Raw genomic sequence first — 19,953 nt, 5'->3', positions numbered from 1 at the left:
GCATTTACAAAAAGTGAACTTCTTGTAAGAGTGTAATTTGGATTTGTACGAAGAAATGAATGAAGATTTAATCAGCAATTATTTTTGCAATGAATAAATTGCTATAATCATTGAGATATTGCTTCGAAAAATTTTTCATTTATTCACCACAATGTTGGATTGAGTCTGTTTAAGAATAACTACAGTTTTGAGAAGTTTCAAGGTATCCACCTGAACGCAACTGTGCGTGGAGATTAGGGCCTCACCGGTCCTAGTATTGAAGGTTTGAAGTGACGACATTGACAGGCCACTAGACGACAAGGACTGGGGCAATATTTTAGAACGAACCACCAAAGTATCTCGAAATGCCTGGTTTAGCCTGATAAGTTTTTATATACTACACCAAGCTAACTAACCGCTGAACGTATTAACCGCTACTTTGATAGCGCGGACGCTCGCTGCCCAAGGTGTCAAGCGCAGGGGGCAACTTTTATTCAGATGGTGTGGAGCTGTGCCTCCTTAACGCAATACTGGCAGGAAGTTACACAGGTGACAGCGAGGGTGACGGAGAGGGTGGTCCCCTGCACCCCTGCACACGTTCTGCTCCACTTGTTCCCACACACTGCCAAAACCAAGACCACAGCTAGGTTTCAGGACCTGGCATTTATCCTGGCGAAACGAGAAATAACTAGTAGCTGGAAGAAATCTGAGGGCCCCAACGTGCACAGATGGAAACGAGAGCTGGTGAAATGGGCGGGATGTGAGGGCAGGGTCCTGCTTAGGAATGCGCAGCGCGGAGTGGGCAAGCCGGAGTGGGCTCAGGCATGGGAGGGGCTGATGGCGGACTTTACAAGAGATGGCGAGGCATCGGAGGCTTCCACCCGAGAGAGACCCCCACAGGTAGAGAACCCCCGGGGACCAGAATGGAACAGCACAACCCAGCAGAGCCAGAGAGAAGAGCAGAGCCATTGCATAGCACTGACACGCACAGGAGAGGATGAGATTGCAATGGACGGCCCTGGCGCGGCACCATCACACACACCTCGAGCGCAGAAGCGTCTACTAACCTCAATAATAGTAAAGGGGAGACAGCAGTGCGGGGAGGGGGGGACCAGTTACATGTTGGGGAGGAGGGGAGGGGGGGATTTTATCGTTTAGGTACTGGACCGATATTAGTTTGCGATGTGACTGTGACAGCCAACGTTCGCAGATGGGACAACGTAGGGGCAACAACTGATGTGTTCGCTTGGTCGCGCCCTATTGTTTTGTACACTGATACCCTGAAAATAGATATGTGGTATGGCTTGTAAAAGGCAATAAAATTTGTTTACAAAAAAAAATCATCAAGATGACAACTTTTGTAAACCATCCTAGTCGTTATGCAAAGAAAGTGGAACTTTTTGAACTTTTTTCCCGTGGTTAGCCTCTTCATACCTCACACCAGATACCACTTCGGGAATTCAGAAGTAAATGTGCAAAACTTAAACTGTCGCGATTTTCCACAACACGTCCGCTCTTCAGGATGGATGAGTGTATTCTAGGATGGACGCTGTGGGCACACAAATGACAAGTACATTATCAAATGCCTGAGGCTTAGGGCCCGATTACGAGTTTGGTGGTGTGGGAGCAACCACCACGCCACTGCCCCGCTCACACACCAGCAAACAGGGCCACCAGCTGCCCACCAGATTACGAGTTTTCTCGCAATATGGAGTCCGGTCATTTGACGTTCCGATGGCTGTGCCATTCAAAAAGACACCGCAATGGGAACGTCCAAGCTCGTTCCTGCACAGCATGGACTGTCAAGTCCATGTCGTGCAGGAAAGGTGGTGCATGCAGACATGGGGTTTCACCATGTGCCCCCTTGCATGCATCCCATGGGCCTGTGGAAAGAAGGGGCACTGTAGGCCCCCCTTTGTTTCCTTCCTGCCTCCCTTTTCAATGCGGACTCACCGCTGTGGTTAGGGTCGCAGTGAGGAAGCTCGTAATATTCTTAGCAGTGCCACAGCAGCACTGCAAAAACTACTGCAGCCTCAACACCACCGCACCTGCACCAGGGGTCGCGGATCCCTGGCAGCTGAGGTGGTCCTCTCACGGTCTGACTGCCGTACTCGTAAAACCGTGCTCACACCACTGGTGCGGCAGTCCCTGACTGGCCAGCACCTCCACCACGAGTTTGGTGGTCCAATGCACCTCCAAACTCATCATAAGGCCTTGTTTTTAACTGCAGCCCAATCACTGCAATGCATCACTCTTACAAGTCATCGCTTTCAACTAGAAATGAAAGTAGAACGCAATAGTGATAACATGGCTACCCAACCTTAATCAGGAGAGATAACCACTAAGGTTCCCCTAACAGTGATGCTGTGGCAAAACTGGAGCCCTATGCTGACACTTTTCCACTGGCTAACAATGAGTGACAACCACAGATGACAACTGTTTAAACGGTGATCAGTTCCATTTTAAACTGCTTGTAGCTATGAATCGAAATAACACTATATGGTTTGTTTGTAAGTTAGACGCTGCAGATGCAAGTTAAGCCATCTCAATGCGAGGAGAGAGGATTTGACGCAGCAGCCAGAGCTGGCGACTTGGGAGCTGGAGATCCGGGTTCGATTCTTGGCGCAACATCCTGTGATCCTGGGCAAATCATTTGATCTCCCCATGCCCACGGACAGGACTGGATACCCTCACGGTTGATAAGCTGCGGTATATAAATCTACAAACTTATATGTTTATATACAGTTTACATGCAAAGATGGCTTGATATAAGATTGCAACTACTATTTATGACATTTACAAAAAGTGAATTAGCCCTCAGGAAAGTATTTACTCACGTACAACAGTGCCCTACTTAGTGTAATATTATAAATATGTAAATTTCCTCTAAAGAAGTAGAAGTTTCAGGATGGGAATGCACAGGAAAGTTTGAAACACCTCAACACTCACAAGTTTGCGGTATTTCCAGCTTTGACCAGGACCCATTTCAACACTAGAAACAGACATTTACTCCTGTTAATCGCATGAGTTAACTTGCTTCAACTGTGATAATGGGCGGCATCAACTAACAAAAATAAAGGGTGTGAGTAGGGGGTTTCTCCATAGGATTTTTTTTTTCCCCAATGGAGAAATAAAAACAATGGATTTGCACTAAAGAGAATGCATCTTCTCGTGTGCTATTGTCTATTATGTGCGATTCCACTTGCAGTACTGCCGTCACATAAAAGTAAGCACTTGCAATAAAATGTGTGGAATTGACAAAAGCGTTTATGCTCCGCATCTATCAGAAATTCTACATTTATGAGCACAGTAGAAAGAAGAGTCCACCACTATGTCTGTGAGAACTCTGCATTCAAATGACCAAAAGTGATCTTTTGATTTGATCCTGCGTCACTGCAGGTGTATAATACACATAGGTGGTCTCAACACCCTGAACCCAAACCCTGGTACCTCATTCAACCACGTTTTCATTAAAACCGAGGGACACAACACAAGCAGCATGCCTGATACTCCTTGTCCTTAAAGATGAGGTAGATGAGGGTAAAGCATTCTTCATCTGGACCCAAACACTCAAAATGAAAGAGTCCCAGGACTTAGGAACATTGTGAACAATTTATTATTTCTATGATTTTAAGGTTTCAGCAGTGGAGAATGGAAACATGGTATCTAACCTTGAAAGTGTACTAAACACTACTGGATCTACATGTGTCTAGATGAAATGAATATTGCATGCTATACAATAAATTTGATTAACACTATGTTGTTCTTGTAGTTTTTTTGTTGGGAGGAGTGTAAGCCACAATTGCATTTACCATATTGGAGGCACTCCTACTTTAGAGTAGCAATTAGGGATAACATCATCCATCAATTTAGTGCAAAACAAAGTTATTTCCAGGTCCAAGTTAATTAAATGGTACAAATATACATTCATACAAATAGCCTATAGGCTCAAATCAAGCGGATACTTACAGGACACCCTCCTTTACAGGCTCTGCAATAAGGCATCCTCTCATAGAGGGCTGTTGTGCTTCTACATCAACACCTAGAAATCCTGCCTGCTTTATTATGGCTCCCAATCATAATAATGAGGACGTTGCTTTTGTACATAGCATTACTATTTCAGTTTGCCTCATTGTTGGAACCTATTAGCCCTATTAAGTGTCTATCAAATCAAATCACAGTTTTCATCTCAATGGCTGCCTCTAAAGTAGGATCGGGGTGCACTGTATTGCTACTATCTTCTGAAAGTGACTCGCAAAAGGATGCACATCCTCCATTTGCCCAAAATGAACAGATCTTCCATTGGTGGAAGGGAGAGAGGACCTGGCTCTGACGTGAATGTGCACAGATGTTGCATATTTATGCTGCAGTTACCAAAGATACTGCACATGTGGTTGTTCACATCTGGGAAAGCTTTGCTTCCTTCGACGTTCATCGACATAGACAAAACCACCTGCTCTATTTATACCACAGTCCATCAATGGCTGTTCAAATACTTTCTTATCCCATTGGGGCTTTCAGTATTGGAGGTAAATAATTATTTTATAACACTCATCTTATAATTGCATGCATACCTTTAACTTATAACATTCCTTACAGTTTTCAAACAAATTCCTATCTCTTAAGAACAGCTTTCTGAAGAGGATGTGCTGTACCTAATGTCAACATTGTTGTGATGGGAACAAACAGTTACTGATTCTGTGAAACACTGACACATACTGAGCTGTCTGGCACTGTGGGTCAACTGACAAAGACTGCCACCAACTAGACCTTAGATCCAAAAGGACCCCGTTTGAGGCATTGGCCCTCAGTCATTTAAAGATTTGCACTTCATGAAGAAACTCCTCCACCTGCATCGACTTAAGCGTATCCAGTGTTTTCGGTAGTTAATAATTTCCTCTGAGAAGGACAACTCTAGCTTGCAGCATCCATGCCAACGTTCCATTGCAGATAACTGAAAAATGTTGAGGCAAGTTCTGTCGTTGGATGGGGGAGACCTGAGATGTAGTCACTTGGCCACTTTGCCAGGATTTGGTTTCAGAGTGGTACAAATCAACAAGCATAAAAGGCTGAAAGGAAACTCTTCCAAGCATCCTTACCAAGAATTGTAAGTAACATTTATAAATCTAGCAGACAATCAGCACCATTACATTAGGTGGTGTAGATACGGCAACCCTGCAGAAGAGGTGGGCATGGATCCATAGTAGGATTAGAGGACCTTCCTGGAAGCATTTCAAAGTATGCTCTTGAGTTGCAAAAACAGTCCTACTTCAATTCAAATGCAATGTTTTTCTTAGAAGTAGAGTCCTGTGGGAGGTATTGCTTATAAGCACCGTAAATGTCTAATGGAGAAAGCCAGTCATTAAAAGTTATGGTTGTTATAGGATATTAAGCCCATCCACTAGGTTTTTTTTTGCACATTAGTATGTTCTATTTGCTGTTTTTCAGAATGCAGATAAAACATTGTTTTTTCAGTATAAGTTAGACAACTGCTACAAAATCAGCAAGTAGCAAACAACACTTCCCTTGCAGCCATAAATATTAATAAAAAAATTATGTATTTCTTCATGCGTACCCATATTGATAAAATATCATACAGAAAGAAAGTCAAAGAAGCTAGAAGCCTCTGGCTTCCAGCAGGTCATGCTTCTCCAAATGGCATCTTCAGTTAGTTTTGACATGGCCATTGGCCATGGAATATGTTGACACTGCCCTGGATCCTGGCTCTGCATGTTCATCAAACCTCAATCGTAGAGTATTCCTGATGACCAGCTGTTCCATTAAAAAAGCTGCACAAAACCAGGGGACCGCGTACTCCAAAGTAATGAGACCCATGAAGTCAAATTCAAACTGGGAATAGTCCCATGGGCAGGCATTGAACTGTCTCAAGATGAGGCCTGTGGTGAATTCCCATATGTACGTCCACAGGGTGTAGATCAGGCAGCGGACTAAAATGTTGCATTTATCTTTCAAATAAAGGTACATGTTCTCCACTATTAGGATGGAGGTGCCATAGATGAAGAGGGCCCAAACACTTGTGACCCCTGGAAACTTCCAGTTATAATTTACCACAAAATCCCAAGCGGCAGTAAACATGACCTCGCAGAAGTAGCCATGGATTGCATAAAGGTACCAACGAGAGAGAGCAGTCAACGGTTCTGCCATCGCCATTTCTTTTCAAAATCCAGAGCACCAGCGCTGAAATAAAAAAATATAGATATATATGTGAGTAAGATTTTATTACACAAAGGGGATTTTAAAAACATTATAAAATCGTTGCCTGGTGGATGTAAAAGTAAAGAAATAGTCAAAGTTGGGTAAAACACATAGGCTTCTTGAAATGTGTTTAGGGTAATTCAAGTGGACATCAGGAGCAAATAATATTAAATATTTAGGGCCTGATTACATTTTTAGTGGACAATGGACATTGGTCTCCATTGGCCTCCATTAGCCTGGTGGAGGAATTAACGTCTGCAAGTTATATACCATGCCTAGGGGGCATTAGACAGTTGTCACTGCCCCTTACGGTTTCCTGGTGTTGATGGGCATTGAAAACTGGCCTGTATGTCCGCCTATCTAAATGATGTGGGTGGGCATAGAAGTCAGCCTCTGATGCCGTCGGGCCATCAGAGGGTTCTAACCATGATGGAGACGGAATAGTCTCTGCCATGGTTAAACCTATGGTCCACCTACATTGAAATTCAGCCGGCGGACCATCATCTTGGCAGTACAGTGTATCTTCACCGCCAGGTTTTAGACCAGCCCCTTAATCTTAATCACTTGGGCTGAACACAAATTCTGTAACAGTTCCATACCATTCTGGAGCATTAGTTCCTGAATACTACTCAGCCTGTCAGTGGGTCGCCCACAATTTTAAGTAATCGAACCCACGAACACCCCAACCGACCACGCAAGGAACCTAGGGCTCATCCTGGACACAAATCTCACCTTGAAGTCTCAGGTCAACACTGTCACCTCCTCATGCTTCCACATTCTCTGCATGTTCCGTAAAATCTTTAAGTGCCTTCCACTGGACACCAGATGTACCATCACACAGGCTCTAATCAAAAGCTGATTAGACTATAGCAACACACTCTATGCCAGCATCCTGACCCATTTTCTTCACAGACTTCAAACTATCCAAAATGATGCCGCCAGTCCTGTCCTCAGTCTCCCGCGCTGATCCCACACAACACCACTTCGTAGAGAGCTCCACTGGCTCCCAATCCAAAAGTGCTGCCAGTTCAAGTCAGTACTTTACAAATCCACCTTACATTACATCACATATGAGGTACACATAACTAATACAATTTATTCACTTAGCTGAGCCTACCTTACTCCGTTTAAACTACACATGTTCCCTACAACTTTAAGTGATGGTTTTAGATATTTTACGATACGAAAAGGTTGAATCCCTCAATAAGCAAATTCTGAGTGGGCAGAATGAGTTGGACTAGTAAGTACATTTACTGAACCAAAAGCTTGTGTATTAAGGTTAATACCAAAGACCTAAAGCAAGTAAGATGGTATGTTGATTCACCACTGTGATTCACTGGAAGTCGCCGCATGTTCTCGGAATACCTAAATAGCAGCTGAGCTCCATTAATGGGTGCCTCGTGCATAGGAGCTGGAAGAAATAAGTTACTTACCTGTAGCTGTAGTTCTCCAGTATTGGAAGCTTTCGTAGTTTCACATGCTTGAATCATTCCCTCGTCGTCATGATGGGAGTCACCATTACTTTAAAATAGTAACAGTAGTAATATTAGTATTCTGATAGAGATAGACTAGAAAAGGCCTAGGCCTTTCAGTTTATTAACCTATCATAGTCCTTATAAAAAAGGAACCAAAGTTTTGCCTTAACCAATCAGCATGAATCACCCTTAAGAACCCTCCAGAGAGAAGTTCAGAACCTCAGGTTTTCGAGCACTAGTGATAAAATCAATATGCCGAGACAAATAAGGTCAGCTACCCCCGGGGAGGAGGGTGGGTCGCATGTGAATCTATGAAATCTTTCAATACTGGAGAACTACAGTTAGAGGTAAGTAACTTATTTCTTACTCCAGTATTGAAACTTTCATAGATTCACATGCTGGAATCAGAATAGCAAGCAGTTGAGTAGCACATTTACCATAACTTTGAAAAGCTTAACATGTATATTTAACAGTAAAACCTGCAACTAGCCAGTAAACAGTATGACATATATAACCATAACCAAAATAGTTAAATAAAATTCCTTTAAGTGTTAAACATAAAAATTGGTATACTTATGGAAACGTGATACAGCTAAAAAAGTAGGGGGGTATACAAGGGTAGCTCACCTTAATTGAACAGGTGCCGAAGTACTGCTTGACCCACCACCGCGTCATTTTGGACTGCAGAGTCCAGGCAGTAGTGCCAGGTAAATGTGTGTCTATTCTTCTCGTTGCTGCACGGCAAATCTGAGAAAGTGACACTCCCTCAAACAAAGCTGTAGATGTCGAAACCGCTCTCGTGGAATGGGCTCAGTCTCGCCGAAGACAGAGGTTGCCTGCTTGGAGATGGCAACATTTTATGGCACTTACGATCCATCTAGAAATACTCTGCTTGGAGAGCAGGAAACCTTTTTTTGGTGCACTGTATGCGACAAATAATTGGGAAGTCTTGAGAAAAGGTTGTGTCCTATGTAGATAAAACTTTAGGCAACGCTTGACATCCAATGAGTGAAGCGCCCTCTCTGCAGATGTTGTTGGATTCGGGAAGAAAGTCTTTAGTACCACAGGCTCATTAGGGTGAAAATCAACTGGAACCTTGGGTATGAATTTTGGATTTGTGCGGAGTAGCATTCCGTTGGATTTGAATTGTAAGAAAGGTTCCTCTATTACAAAGGCCTGCATTTCACTGACCTGTCTGGCTAAGGTCAGGGTAAGTAGTAATACCAACTTCCATGACAGGAACTTGATTTCTGCTGTGTGAAATGGTTCGAAAGGGGGTTTCATTAATTGTGAGAGAACAGTGTTCAACTGCCAAGCTGGAGGTGGAGGCCCTACAGGGGGAAACACATGAAACTGCCCTTTGAGGAACGCTTTGATTATTCTAGAAGACCACAAAGTTGGAGTGGAAAGTGATCTTCTATAACGGGAAATGGCCGCTAAATTAACCTTTATTGAGCTATGTGCCAAGCCTGATTTTGCTAGTTGCAAAAGACGAGATAAAACCTGCTCAAGAGAAGAGGATAACGGATATATACTCACTTGATGGCACCAGATGCAGAAACATTTCCGTTTGAGATGGTACATCTTGTTGATACTGTTCGCCCTGGCCAATATATTTCGACACTCAGCAGATATGTTCAAATGCTGGAACTCATTGAATTCAGGAGCCATGCTGATAGGTGTAGGTTCCTGGAATCCGGGTGTAGGATTTGCCCCTGGTTCATAGTCAGAAGACTGGAAAACACCGGAAGGCGGAAGTGTGAAACGTGTGACAGAAGCAGCAATTCTGTGTACCAGTGTTGACGTGGCCATGCTGGAGCAATGAGGATTCGTTTGCAAGGTTAGACCTTCATCTGTCTCAGGATTCTTGGAAGAAGAGGAATGGGGGAAAAGCGGCAGCAAAGATGCCGGATCATGCAATTGAAAAAGCATTTCCCCATGACTGGGGATGCCAACTTGCATAGTACCAGCATTTGCGGCTCTGGGGAGTTGCAAACAAGTCCAATTCTGGTGTGCCCCAGCTTAGGAATATGCGCTGAAGGGTTTGCTGGTGTAGTTCCCATTCGTGGCACGATGTTGTGAGTCTGCTGAGAGTGTCCACAATCATGTTCTGATGTCCCGGGAACATGTTCTGCGGAGGCAGATTCTGTGACTTCTGTGCTTCTGTGGAAAGATGGTGAGGCCCTGTTTGTTTATATAGTGCATTGTTGTGGTACTGTCCGAATGAACTAGCACTGATGAGCCTTGTATTCTGGGAAGAAAAGCCTGTAGTGCCCGATGCACCGCCTTCAGTTCCAGCAAATTTATGTGGGATTGAGCCTGAGCCTGATAACACTTGCCACTTACTAGGAACTCTTGGAGGTAAGCTCCCCATCCTTCTAAGGATGCATCCTTCGTAATTACAGTGGTGCCACCTCTTGTTGCAGGGACATGCCTACTGATAGATGGCTGTTGTCTATCCAACACTCCAGGGCTTTCACCATGCGTGGAGTCACTTTGATGTGTCATCGAAGGAGCCAACAGATTGTACCCACTGTTTATCTAGCTCTTCCTGAATTAGACGCATCTTGAGACGACAGAAAGGTATCAGCGGAATCCATGACAACATCATTCCCAAGAGGGATTTGTAAAGTCAGACCGAAAGAGACTTTTATCTTTTGTTGGAATTTGTCAGAGTGAGGAGTCGACGCTGACATCCCTCTACAGGATAGGCTTTTAAGCAAACCTTGTCTAACTGGGCTCGTAGGAAGATAATCTTTTGTGATGGATTCTGATGGGATTTTTGTTGATTGATAGGAAGACTCTCAAAGAGAGTTGTACAGGCCCTTGTTGACGTTATCACTGCTGTCTTGAAAGGTGCCTTGATCAGCTAGTCTTCCAGATATGGGAAGACTTGATGTTGCTGTTGCCTGAGAAATGCTGCGACCGGAGCTAGGCACTTTGTAAAAGTCCTGGGTGCTGACATGAGGCCAAAGGGGAGTACTCTGAATTGGTAGTGGTGTCCAGCTACCACAAATCTCAGATACTTTCTGTGTTTTGGGTGGATAGGACTATGGAAATAGGCATCCTGGAGGTCTAGTGTTGTCATGAAGTCGCGCTGGTTTAGAAGCTGCAGTACCTCCTGCAATGTTATCATCCAAAGTGATTGCTTTTTCAAATACAGATTGAGGTTTTGGAGGTCCAAAATTAGTTGCACTGCCTTAACTTTTTCCTGATCAAAAAGAAACGGGAGTAGAAACATGTGCCCCCGCTTGGCAATGAGACCTTCTCTATTGCTCCTTTGTGAAGCATGTTTTTGACCTCTTGCTGGAGAGCTTTGAGATGTCTGTGGGGAAAGGCTTGAGGAGGGGTTGCAGGTTGTTTTTGAATAAATTCTAGAGTGTGTCTAAATTGTACTAGACATAGAGCCCACTGTTCTGTAGTAATGGTTTGCCATTGGTGGAGGTAGTGGGAAATGTTGCCTCCCAGGCAAGAGGGATGGGTTTGCGAATGAGTTGAAAGTGGGTAAAGAGAAGTTCTAGCCGGAGCCTGAGCTATATCATTGTCGGCGGCTAGAATCTTTGCCAGCCCGTGGTGTTTTTCCTCGATTTGTTCTGACATAGGATGTCTGAGGTGGTTGTCTCTGCTGGAATTGAAGTCGGTAAGACTAAGACCCCGAAGAATAGGCAGGGTATTGGTATTGCTAATAGCCTCCTCTATAGGATGGCTGTCCTCTTCCTTTTGATTTTCAAAAAGGACCTTTCTTGAACTGCAACATCTCTAATTACTTTGCTTTATCTGTGTCCGCCTTGATGGTCTTGAGGGCCTCCCCCCATCATACGGAAGGTCCAAGATTTTATTTTGAACCTCTAGACGGAATGAGGTTGCTTTGAGCCATCCCTGCCTTTGCAAAACCGCTTCTCCAGCTAGCTGCCTGAAACCTGTACCAGCAAAATCCATGACTGAATCTATTATTTCATTAGATGCTCTCTCTCCTTCGTGCAAGATCTTTTTTGCTTCTTCCTTTGCCTCTTCCGGCAGTTGGTCAATATATAAAGCAATGTATGACCACATTTGGCAATCATAGCACCCTAAAATCGCCAAGGAGTTTGCTGCCTTTACTGCCAGTGCTGACATTGCCGAGAATCTTTTACCAATGGAATCAAGATGTCTGCCCTCTTTATCCGGAGGTGCGGAAAGAGGTGCAGCAGGATTTTTTGTAAGCGGCATTGGGCAGCCTGCATCACCACTGAGTCCGATTTTGGGTGGCCTTTGAGGAACGCAGGGGCATCATCTGTGGTCTTATATTTTTTATCAAGAGGTGGAAGCACCGCCGGTACAGAGGCTGGGTATTTCATGATCCTAAGACCTTCATCCCAGATATAATCAATTATAGGAATAGCTCTGACAGATTTAAAAAATGGCTCCTTAAAATCGTATAAGAAACAGTCAGCTTGCTTGGAAGTCATTGGTTGAGCAAATCTTTTCGCTGCATGCTCCAATAGATTGTGAAATCCCCCAATGTCCTCTGGTGGGGAATCTACCGGAGAAGGTGTAGGTGAGGCAGGCAAGGACATTCTGTAATCGTCCCATTCCGAGGCCTTATCATGGAGTTCTCCCTCTTCATTCGAAAAGACCTGTTGCTGGAGAGGAATAGACTGCGGAGTATTTGGTATCGAAAGTACTGTTGGGATTTTCACTCATACTGGCGATGTCACTTGAGGAGGTGGAGTTCTAGTATCCGGCTCTGTAGGTGAGAAGCGCTGCCAGAAATCTTGTAACATGAACTGCAGATCTGATAGTAATGCAGAGGGCATTGTGACCATATCTTCTTGGTACGGATGGTGTCCTTGTTCAGTTTGAACAAAATATGCATGACCATAGTACTGTTGGTCATCATCCTCGTCATCATCTGGCTGACATTTACCGTGCAATTTGGATGAGCTATACGCGTTCCCGAAAAGGCCTCCCTCTTCTTTGGACTCTCCCTCCTCCAGAAGATGAGTGGGCAAAAGAGGTGTAATTTTACTGGGCCACGTAGGTTCTGGCGTAATCTCTGTTGCCAGTGTGTTTGCTGTTGGAAGTACCTTCGATTACACAATTCTCGTTGACGATTGGGTCGACGACGATGTCTCCTCTTCCGCTACTTTTAACTTTCTTATCGACGGCAATGTAGTCGATGAAGATTACTTTGTCGTTGGCTGTGGCTTCGTCTACGACAATGACTTAGTTAACAACAAAGATTTCGTAGACGCTGGTCACTGAGCCATCGTCGGCGGTGGCGTCTTCGTCGACGGTGGTGTCTTCGTAGACGTGGCATGCTCGATGATGGTGACAACCTCGTGGACTTTTCCGTCGATTATGCTGACACCGGCGAATTCGTTAACGGCACTTTCACCGACAGCAATGATGCCCTCGTCAACTTCAATTTCAAAGGCAACGACGAGTGCGTCGCCGACGTGAGCTCCATCTCCTTCGATGACGGTGTGAGAGGAATGATCGAGGAGATTGGACCTTGTGTTGACGAAGAGAGAGCCATAGAACAAGTTGTTGATGTCGATGTGCCTGAAGTGCAGCCTCTGGTCATTGACAATGCTGATCCACTTCTCTTCCCTGACAGAGAGTTCGCCGACGGCTTGTCAAAGCAGGCTTTCTGAATGTTAACTTGAGCTCTGTAGGTGGTGTTTTTGGCTCAGAAACAGTCTTGGATGGCTGTTCTATTTTGTGAGAACCTTTTTTGCACACAGAGGAAGGTTCATGAGAGGACTTCTTAGTGCATTTTGTGAGAGGCTCTTTGGCTGTTTGTGAAGATTCTCTTACCCTCTTTAAAGAAATTATAGACAATTTTCAAGAAGTAGACTGCTCACTCTTAAGAGTCTGATACAGGGTCAGACCTGATTTTCAATTTCTGGAGCCAGATAAGAAGACGTCCTTCCCGGTATCTAAGGGTTTTGCATATCTTGCAGTCTGACGCCTTATGAGATGGATACAGACAATAAATGCAGTCATTCTGAGGGTCCTCTACATACAATCTCTTCTTCAAACAAGAGGCGCACTCCATTGAAGTAACCTTTCTTACCCTTATCAGCCATAGTCCAGTCAGATCTGGTAACCACCAGTAGGTATACCTGATGATAAAATATCTGTTTAGGAATATATAATGAAATTAAAGTACTTTCCTGAGGAAAGAAGTCCAGAAATGTTCTTCAGATGAGAAAGCTGAGCTGAGCGCAGAGGAGACTCCTTAGCACAACGTGCCGTAGAAAATCTGAGGTACTGAGCTTCTCTCTGGTGGGTTCAAAAGGGTGATTCATGCTGATTGGTTAAGGCAAAACTTTGGTTCCTTTTTTAATAAGGACTATAATAGAATATTAAACTGAGAGGCGTAGGCCTTTTCTAGTCTATATCTATCAGTGAACTATTATTATTACTACTAATGCTACTATTTTAAAGTACCGGGAACTCCCATCATGACGATGGGGAACGATTCAAGCATGTGAATCTATGAAAATTCCAGTACTGGAGTAAGTAGGGGTGCTGTGGCATCCCTAGAAATAACCATCATGGAGTTCAGAAGGTGAATGAGCAATAAAGTTGTCTTAACATTCTGTATTTATTTTGACACAGTTCCTGTGCGTTCAAAGACAGAGGGCAAATGTCAGGCTATGTCTTCTGACAAATTGCTGCTTTTTGGTTTAACATGGAGTTCAGGGGATTACTTTTCATTCTCTGACTTCAAAGTGAGCGGATTTTGAAAAGTGAACTGTACGAAAATCTTGCTGAGCATAAGGAGTGTAAAAGGAAGGGATGTAGGATGTTGATTTTTAAATTTCAATATCTGTCAATGGACAGTACAAATATTTCAAAACATATCTGCAATTAAGAAAGCACAAATAAAATGTTATATTGTAATTCTGAAGTGTGATGGATTTTTAATGAGATCAAAACAAATCAAGACACTTTACTTAGTGATGTACAAATGATAATTTTTCACTGAAACTCAATTTCCACACATTGTTATTTGTGCGCTACATAGTGTTAGTAATTAACTGCAGGGCAGTGTAAATATAGAGGTTATTTCAATGGAAAACATGTTTCCTGTAAATGACAAGATCCTAGCACAATAGTTTGTCACCATTATTATTAAAAGTATTTAATGGGGTTCTCTCAGGCAATGTAAAGCTTCCCGCTTCCTGGAATCAGGCCAATATAATTGTTATCTCCAAACCTGGGAAATCGCCAAGATATATGGATTCATACAGACCAATTTCACTTCTGAATAGTGATTATAAATTATATGCGAAGATTTTGGCAGACAGGTTGGCCAGGGTTTTTCCCGGAATAGTCCATGAAGATCAAAAGGGGTTTATCAAGGGCAGATATCTTAAAAAATTAACATTTTCTTTAATAACAAGCATTGATATTGCTACTGATAAGAAGCTCCCCTTGGCGATTATTGCTCTAGATGCCGCTAAGGCTTTTGATCGTGTTAATTGGATCTATTTGAAGGCTGTGATTAGCCATCTTCGACTGGGGAAAAACTTTGGCCAATCTTTAATATCTCTCTATCAAGCTCCTACCTCAAGAGTGCTAGTTAATGGGGTCTTAACTAAAAGTATGAAGGTAATGAGGGGTACGAGGCAGGGCTGTCCTCTATCCCCTCTTTTGTTTGATTTATATATTGAACCTTTAGCTTGTAGAATTAGGGAGCTAGATAACATCCCCCCCTTTAGATTTCAGGGTTGGAGCAGAAAGATCGGCCTCTATGCTGACGATATAGTTATTTTAACATCAGATTTGAATCAAGCTTTGACTGCAATAGGAACAATTACGAACAACTTTGGATTAGTTTCAGGATATTGTTTGAATGTAGATAAAACGGAAATTATGACTTGGAATCAAGCAACTGAGAATGTAATTTCAAAAAGACAGATTAGATATCTCGGGGTACAAATAACTCAGGACATCTCACAAATTGCTACAACCAACCTGGCTAAAACTAGGAAGGATATTTCTAGTTTAATGAAGGGCTGGAGTCATCTTCCTCTTACTATTTTTGGTCGAGTTAACTTGATTAAGATGATTGTGTTGCCAAAGTTAACTTTTTTGTTCGACTCTATCCCTCTCATGTTTGAGAAAAAGGAGTTGGCTAAGCTGCAAAGTGAGATAGGGTCCTTTATATGGTCTTCTAAGGGGTCTAGACTATCATGGAAAAAGATAAGGAGGAAACATATTAAGGGAGGTTTGGCAGCCCTGGATTTTCAAATATACTCCTGGGCTTTTTTGCTTAAAAATTTTAGAATTCTCTTGGGGAGTCCAGGGAAATCAGCGACTGGGGAACCACTATCTATTTTGTTAAATATTGAAGGGGTCAAACATGTCGGGTTTATGTACAAATTTTCAGACCCAAAATTTTTCAAAAAAGTAAGATTGAAGATCTTAAGAGACCTGGCTATGCTCTGGTATCGGGTCAGAAGGACTACAAAAATTCCTTACTTTAGTGCAAACGCACCAATTTGGGAAACACCGGGCGCCCCAAGCTGGACAGAGGACTTATTGGCAAAGTCTTTAAAGGCAGAAGGTCCCCAGAAATGGGGGGAATTATTCATGAATGGCATCCTGTTACCATGGTCTGAATGTAATCTATGTTGGGGTTCAAAGTTCTCCAAATTTAAATATTATCAGATTCAAAGCTGGGCTGTGGGGAAAAACCATCTTATTGGACGCTATAACGATTTTGAGGAAAAACTAGCTTTGGAAGTTTGTTTTAAAAAAGAGGTGGCAACGTGGTACTGGGCTATCACCGAGTTGGAAGATGGCCCGTTTCGACTTCCGGAAATTCTTTGGGGAGAGAGCTTGCCGAGGATCGCGACAGAAGATCAATGGCAAGTAACTATGTTGATGCTTTACAAGTTGGTGAAACCAGCAAACCTAAGAAGAAATCACCTGTTCACTCTCCACAGGGCATATTGGACTCCAAAGCGGCTGGCAAAATTTAAAGATGGTGGTAATGTAAGATGCCTTAAATGTAACAGCTTAAATGAGGACGACATACACATGTTTGTAACGTCTCCGGCGATCAAGATCTATTGGGACGCTGTAAGCAACTGTCTGTCAGTTATTCTAAAACAGAAGATTGAGGTAAGCCCTGAAAGTATTATTACAGGTAGACTGGATCTACAAGGTAAGGGCTTAGATGACAGAACCAAATTGGTGTTTTCTGCTATACTGTTGGCCCGCAGGGAAATTTGTAAATTATGGGTCTCTCCCGATCCCCCTACTGATTTGATGTGGATTAGAGCTATGAGAGCTACTGGTAAACTCGACATGACAGTACCCCTGAAAAAGAAGCATAGATTTTGGTTGTTATTTTATGAATATTATGGGTGAGGGGATGGATTAGGACTTCGAAGAATTTTGTTTTATGTTGGAAAATGTGGTCCTATGATTAAGTCGCTGGTAATCTCTTGGGGCTGTTGCTTTGGAGAGTTTAGGTGAAAGGGTCATATCCTTTCCTTTTTGCTTTCTAGTGAGCAATGTTTCCTCAGATATGAGATGATTTACACCCTAGGGCGCTTTAAGGAAAGAATGGGTGGATGCGGCACATGAGGACAATAAAAAAAAGAAAAAAAAGAAAAGAAAAAAAAAAAGATCCTAGCACAATATGCTTTAGTTATATATTTGCAACTGTGTGTTTCAAAATGCACTACCTAGTAACTACCACACCTTTACCCAATCCTGTTGTAGGGGTGTTGTTCACTTGATACACATATTCTTTGTGTGACACTTGGATTTATCTCAATCCCTATGACTTCATATAGCAGCACCCCCACTCTGAAAATTGTTCCAGCAACTCTGGCTTCATGAGGTACATGACGAAGAGGCGTTTGACTGAGACTTTGTCGATTGATAAACCATGGAATCATGACTGCAATAATTGCTATACTGTAAGCATTGATGTATTTTGCCTTAACTCGATTGATTACTTCTTAATAAGTGATGCACATTGGGGGGGCGTGGTGGGCTGCGAAAGTTGGCGGACGCATAGATGTGCTGCTCCTGGGCCTGGGCTGATAGCCTTGCTGAATCTCCTGCTCCTCTCAGCATCCACCCTGCCCCTTACCTCTGATAGGCTTGATGGACTACCTGCGGCCTCGGGTGAGCCCTACGAGCACCCGAGTGAAGGCACTAACCCGGAGCGGGCTTGTCCAGTGTGAGGCCTACTGCGGTAGGGACTCTGCTGACGCCTGATGGATCCGAGTACAGAGAAGCCCGGTTGGTGTGCTGGGTCCGGCTGACGCCAAATTGATCAACTGCTGGTGGTTGGGCTGCGGACTCCCGCAGTGGCTCACCACCACCTGACAGGCACCAGGGCGAGCGGAAGATGACGACGGGGCCTCCTGGCGGGTCAGTCGGAGGTGGGGCCTGGCTGCTGGTGTCTGCCAGTGCTTGCTACGGGAGGGCCTGCGAAGCTCTCCGGTGCCTCCTGATGCCGCATGTAAGCTGGATGCTGCTGGCTTGGTAGAGGACTGCCATGGTTGATCCTGACCACCCACTGGACTGCCGCATGTGAGGTCAGCTTTCCAGACCACTTGGTGGATTAGCCGGGAAACTGAAACAGAATGGAGGGCTGGAGCTTGTACACCAGCGAATTCCTGCAGAGGTGTGGCCCCCCCCTGCCAGCAAATGCCACGTTAGCAGGACCCACAGTGGCAGACCTGTGGACCGGGCCGCTGAAGACACGTGGGACACCCCCTCCTGGTACTACCCCCTGCTCCCGTTGTGGTGAGCGACATCAGCCACGCTGCGAGTGGAGCGGACTGGTCAACTCAGACCGTAGCGCCCAATGTGAGTGGGGTTGCAGAAGGTGGGCCGGACGGCGCAATAGGAGTTCCGGATCCTGACTTCAGTCAGACAGCTTATACTGCTAGATAGTGCCTCCCTAGACCCACCCTCAAACATGAGACACGAGGGATAATGTAGGATGGATATTGGGCATGATGCCGCCCCCTGACCTTGGAGCCTCTGAGTCTCTCATCCTGTGCGGAGAGACCGTGCTGCATGACTCCTAAGAGTTCTGGAAGGCCTGCTGTTGCACAGGCCAGTGACTGATAAGTGGGCCCATTTGACACGTGGGAGAGCCGAGACGTGGTATCTCCTCCCTAGAGAAGCATAGTGCTGATCAACATGCAAGAAACCCAGGGTGCAAGACGTAGGAGAGTGTTTGTGGCCCAGGCCCCCTACATAACATTACTACTTGGGAGGTAGAGGCCTGTGTAAACTGCTCCTCATGGAGGTAGGCACTACACACACTCCTACTGCCATGGACTGAAATAGCCATAGAGGAAGGGAGATCGACTGCACGCTTGTAATTAGGAAAGCCCAACAGGTAGGCCACAGAGGGTGCCCATCCAGATCTTGACTCCGCATCTGCACACCCAGAAGTAACACATACACTAGGCACTGAACACCTGGGCAGCGTGGTGTTGCAGTAGAGACTATGCTAAAGCAAGAGGGCTGCCAGAGAAATCCCCCTTATTCCGCCCGGCTACTGAAAAAGGCTCCTTGATACCTGCTAGAGGGCCTATTCAGTCAGAACTACCGACACAAAATGGACTGCGCCAAAGGGAAACAGGTGGATCAAGGCCCCTCTGGAGGGGTGCACACCAGCTCAATAGAAGGCTCTTCCCCCATAACCGGCGACAACTTTATACCCCCTACACTGGATCCTCCCCCCAATAAGCTGGACGTTATCTTTAAGGAAATCAGGGTGTCGCGGCTGGTATTGGAGCAACAGTTGGGCACCCTCACTACGGATGTCAGCCTTTTGAGGGCCGACCACAAGAAACTATCGGAAAACGTCTGGCTCCACTCAGTGGCACTAACTGATATGACGCCATGGAGCAAGGAACAATCGGAGGCAGTTACCAAACTTCTGCAACAGGTTGAGAAATTGGGCAGAAGATGTGAAAGGGCGCGCAAGAAGAAATAATATCAGAATAATTGTCCTGCCCGAAAATAGCGAAGGAAATAACCCCACTCAATTTATTGAACAATGGCTACACACCACGGTGGCCCCTGAAGGCTTGACTGGAATGTTCAGTGTCGAAAGGGCAGACTGGGTCCCCACAGGGAGCCGGACACCTGGAGCACAAATTGTGGCTCGAATCCTCACAATAAAGACAGAGACATGTTGCTCCATAAAGCATGTGAATACGCACCTATACTATATGAGAATGCAAGAATCTTGTTGTTTCCGGATTACACCATACAAGTGCAACGCCAAAGGGCCTCCTGTTTGGGG

General features: G+C 44.5%; 1 protein-coding gene across 2 annotated transcripts in view; it reads right to left on the bottom strand.

Moving 5' to 3' along the window:
* Positions 1-3,577: 3,577 nt before the first annotated feature.
* Positions 3,578-19,953, bottom strand: part of TMEM229B (transmembrane protein 229B) — a 367,657-nt gene continuing 351,281 nt past the window's right edge. For both annotated transcript variants that reach the window (XM_085627152.1, XM_085627153.1), the window contains exon 5: positions 3,578-6,177. In XM_085627152.1, coding sequence (XP_085483278.1) covers positions 5,644-6,150 — 507 coding nt within the window. In that variant the 5' untranslated portion in view covers positions 6,151-6,177 and the 3' untranslated portion in view covers positions 3,578-5,643. The remainder of the gene's footprint in view (positions 6,178-19,953) is intronic.

Source organism: Triturus cristatus, chromosome 9, assembly GCF_964204655.1.
Source record: "Triturus cristatus chromosome 9, aTriCri1.1, whole genome shotgun sequence".
Taxonomy (NCBI): domain Eukaryota; kingdom Metazoa; phylum Chordata; class Amphibia; order Caudata; family Salamandridae; genus Triturus; species Triturus cristatus.
This window is presented reverse-complemented; position numbering and strand designations above follow the sequence as displayed.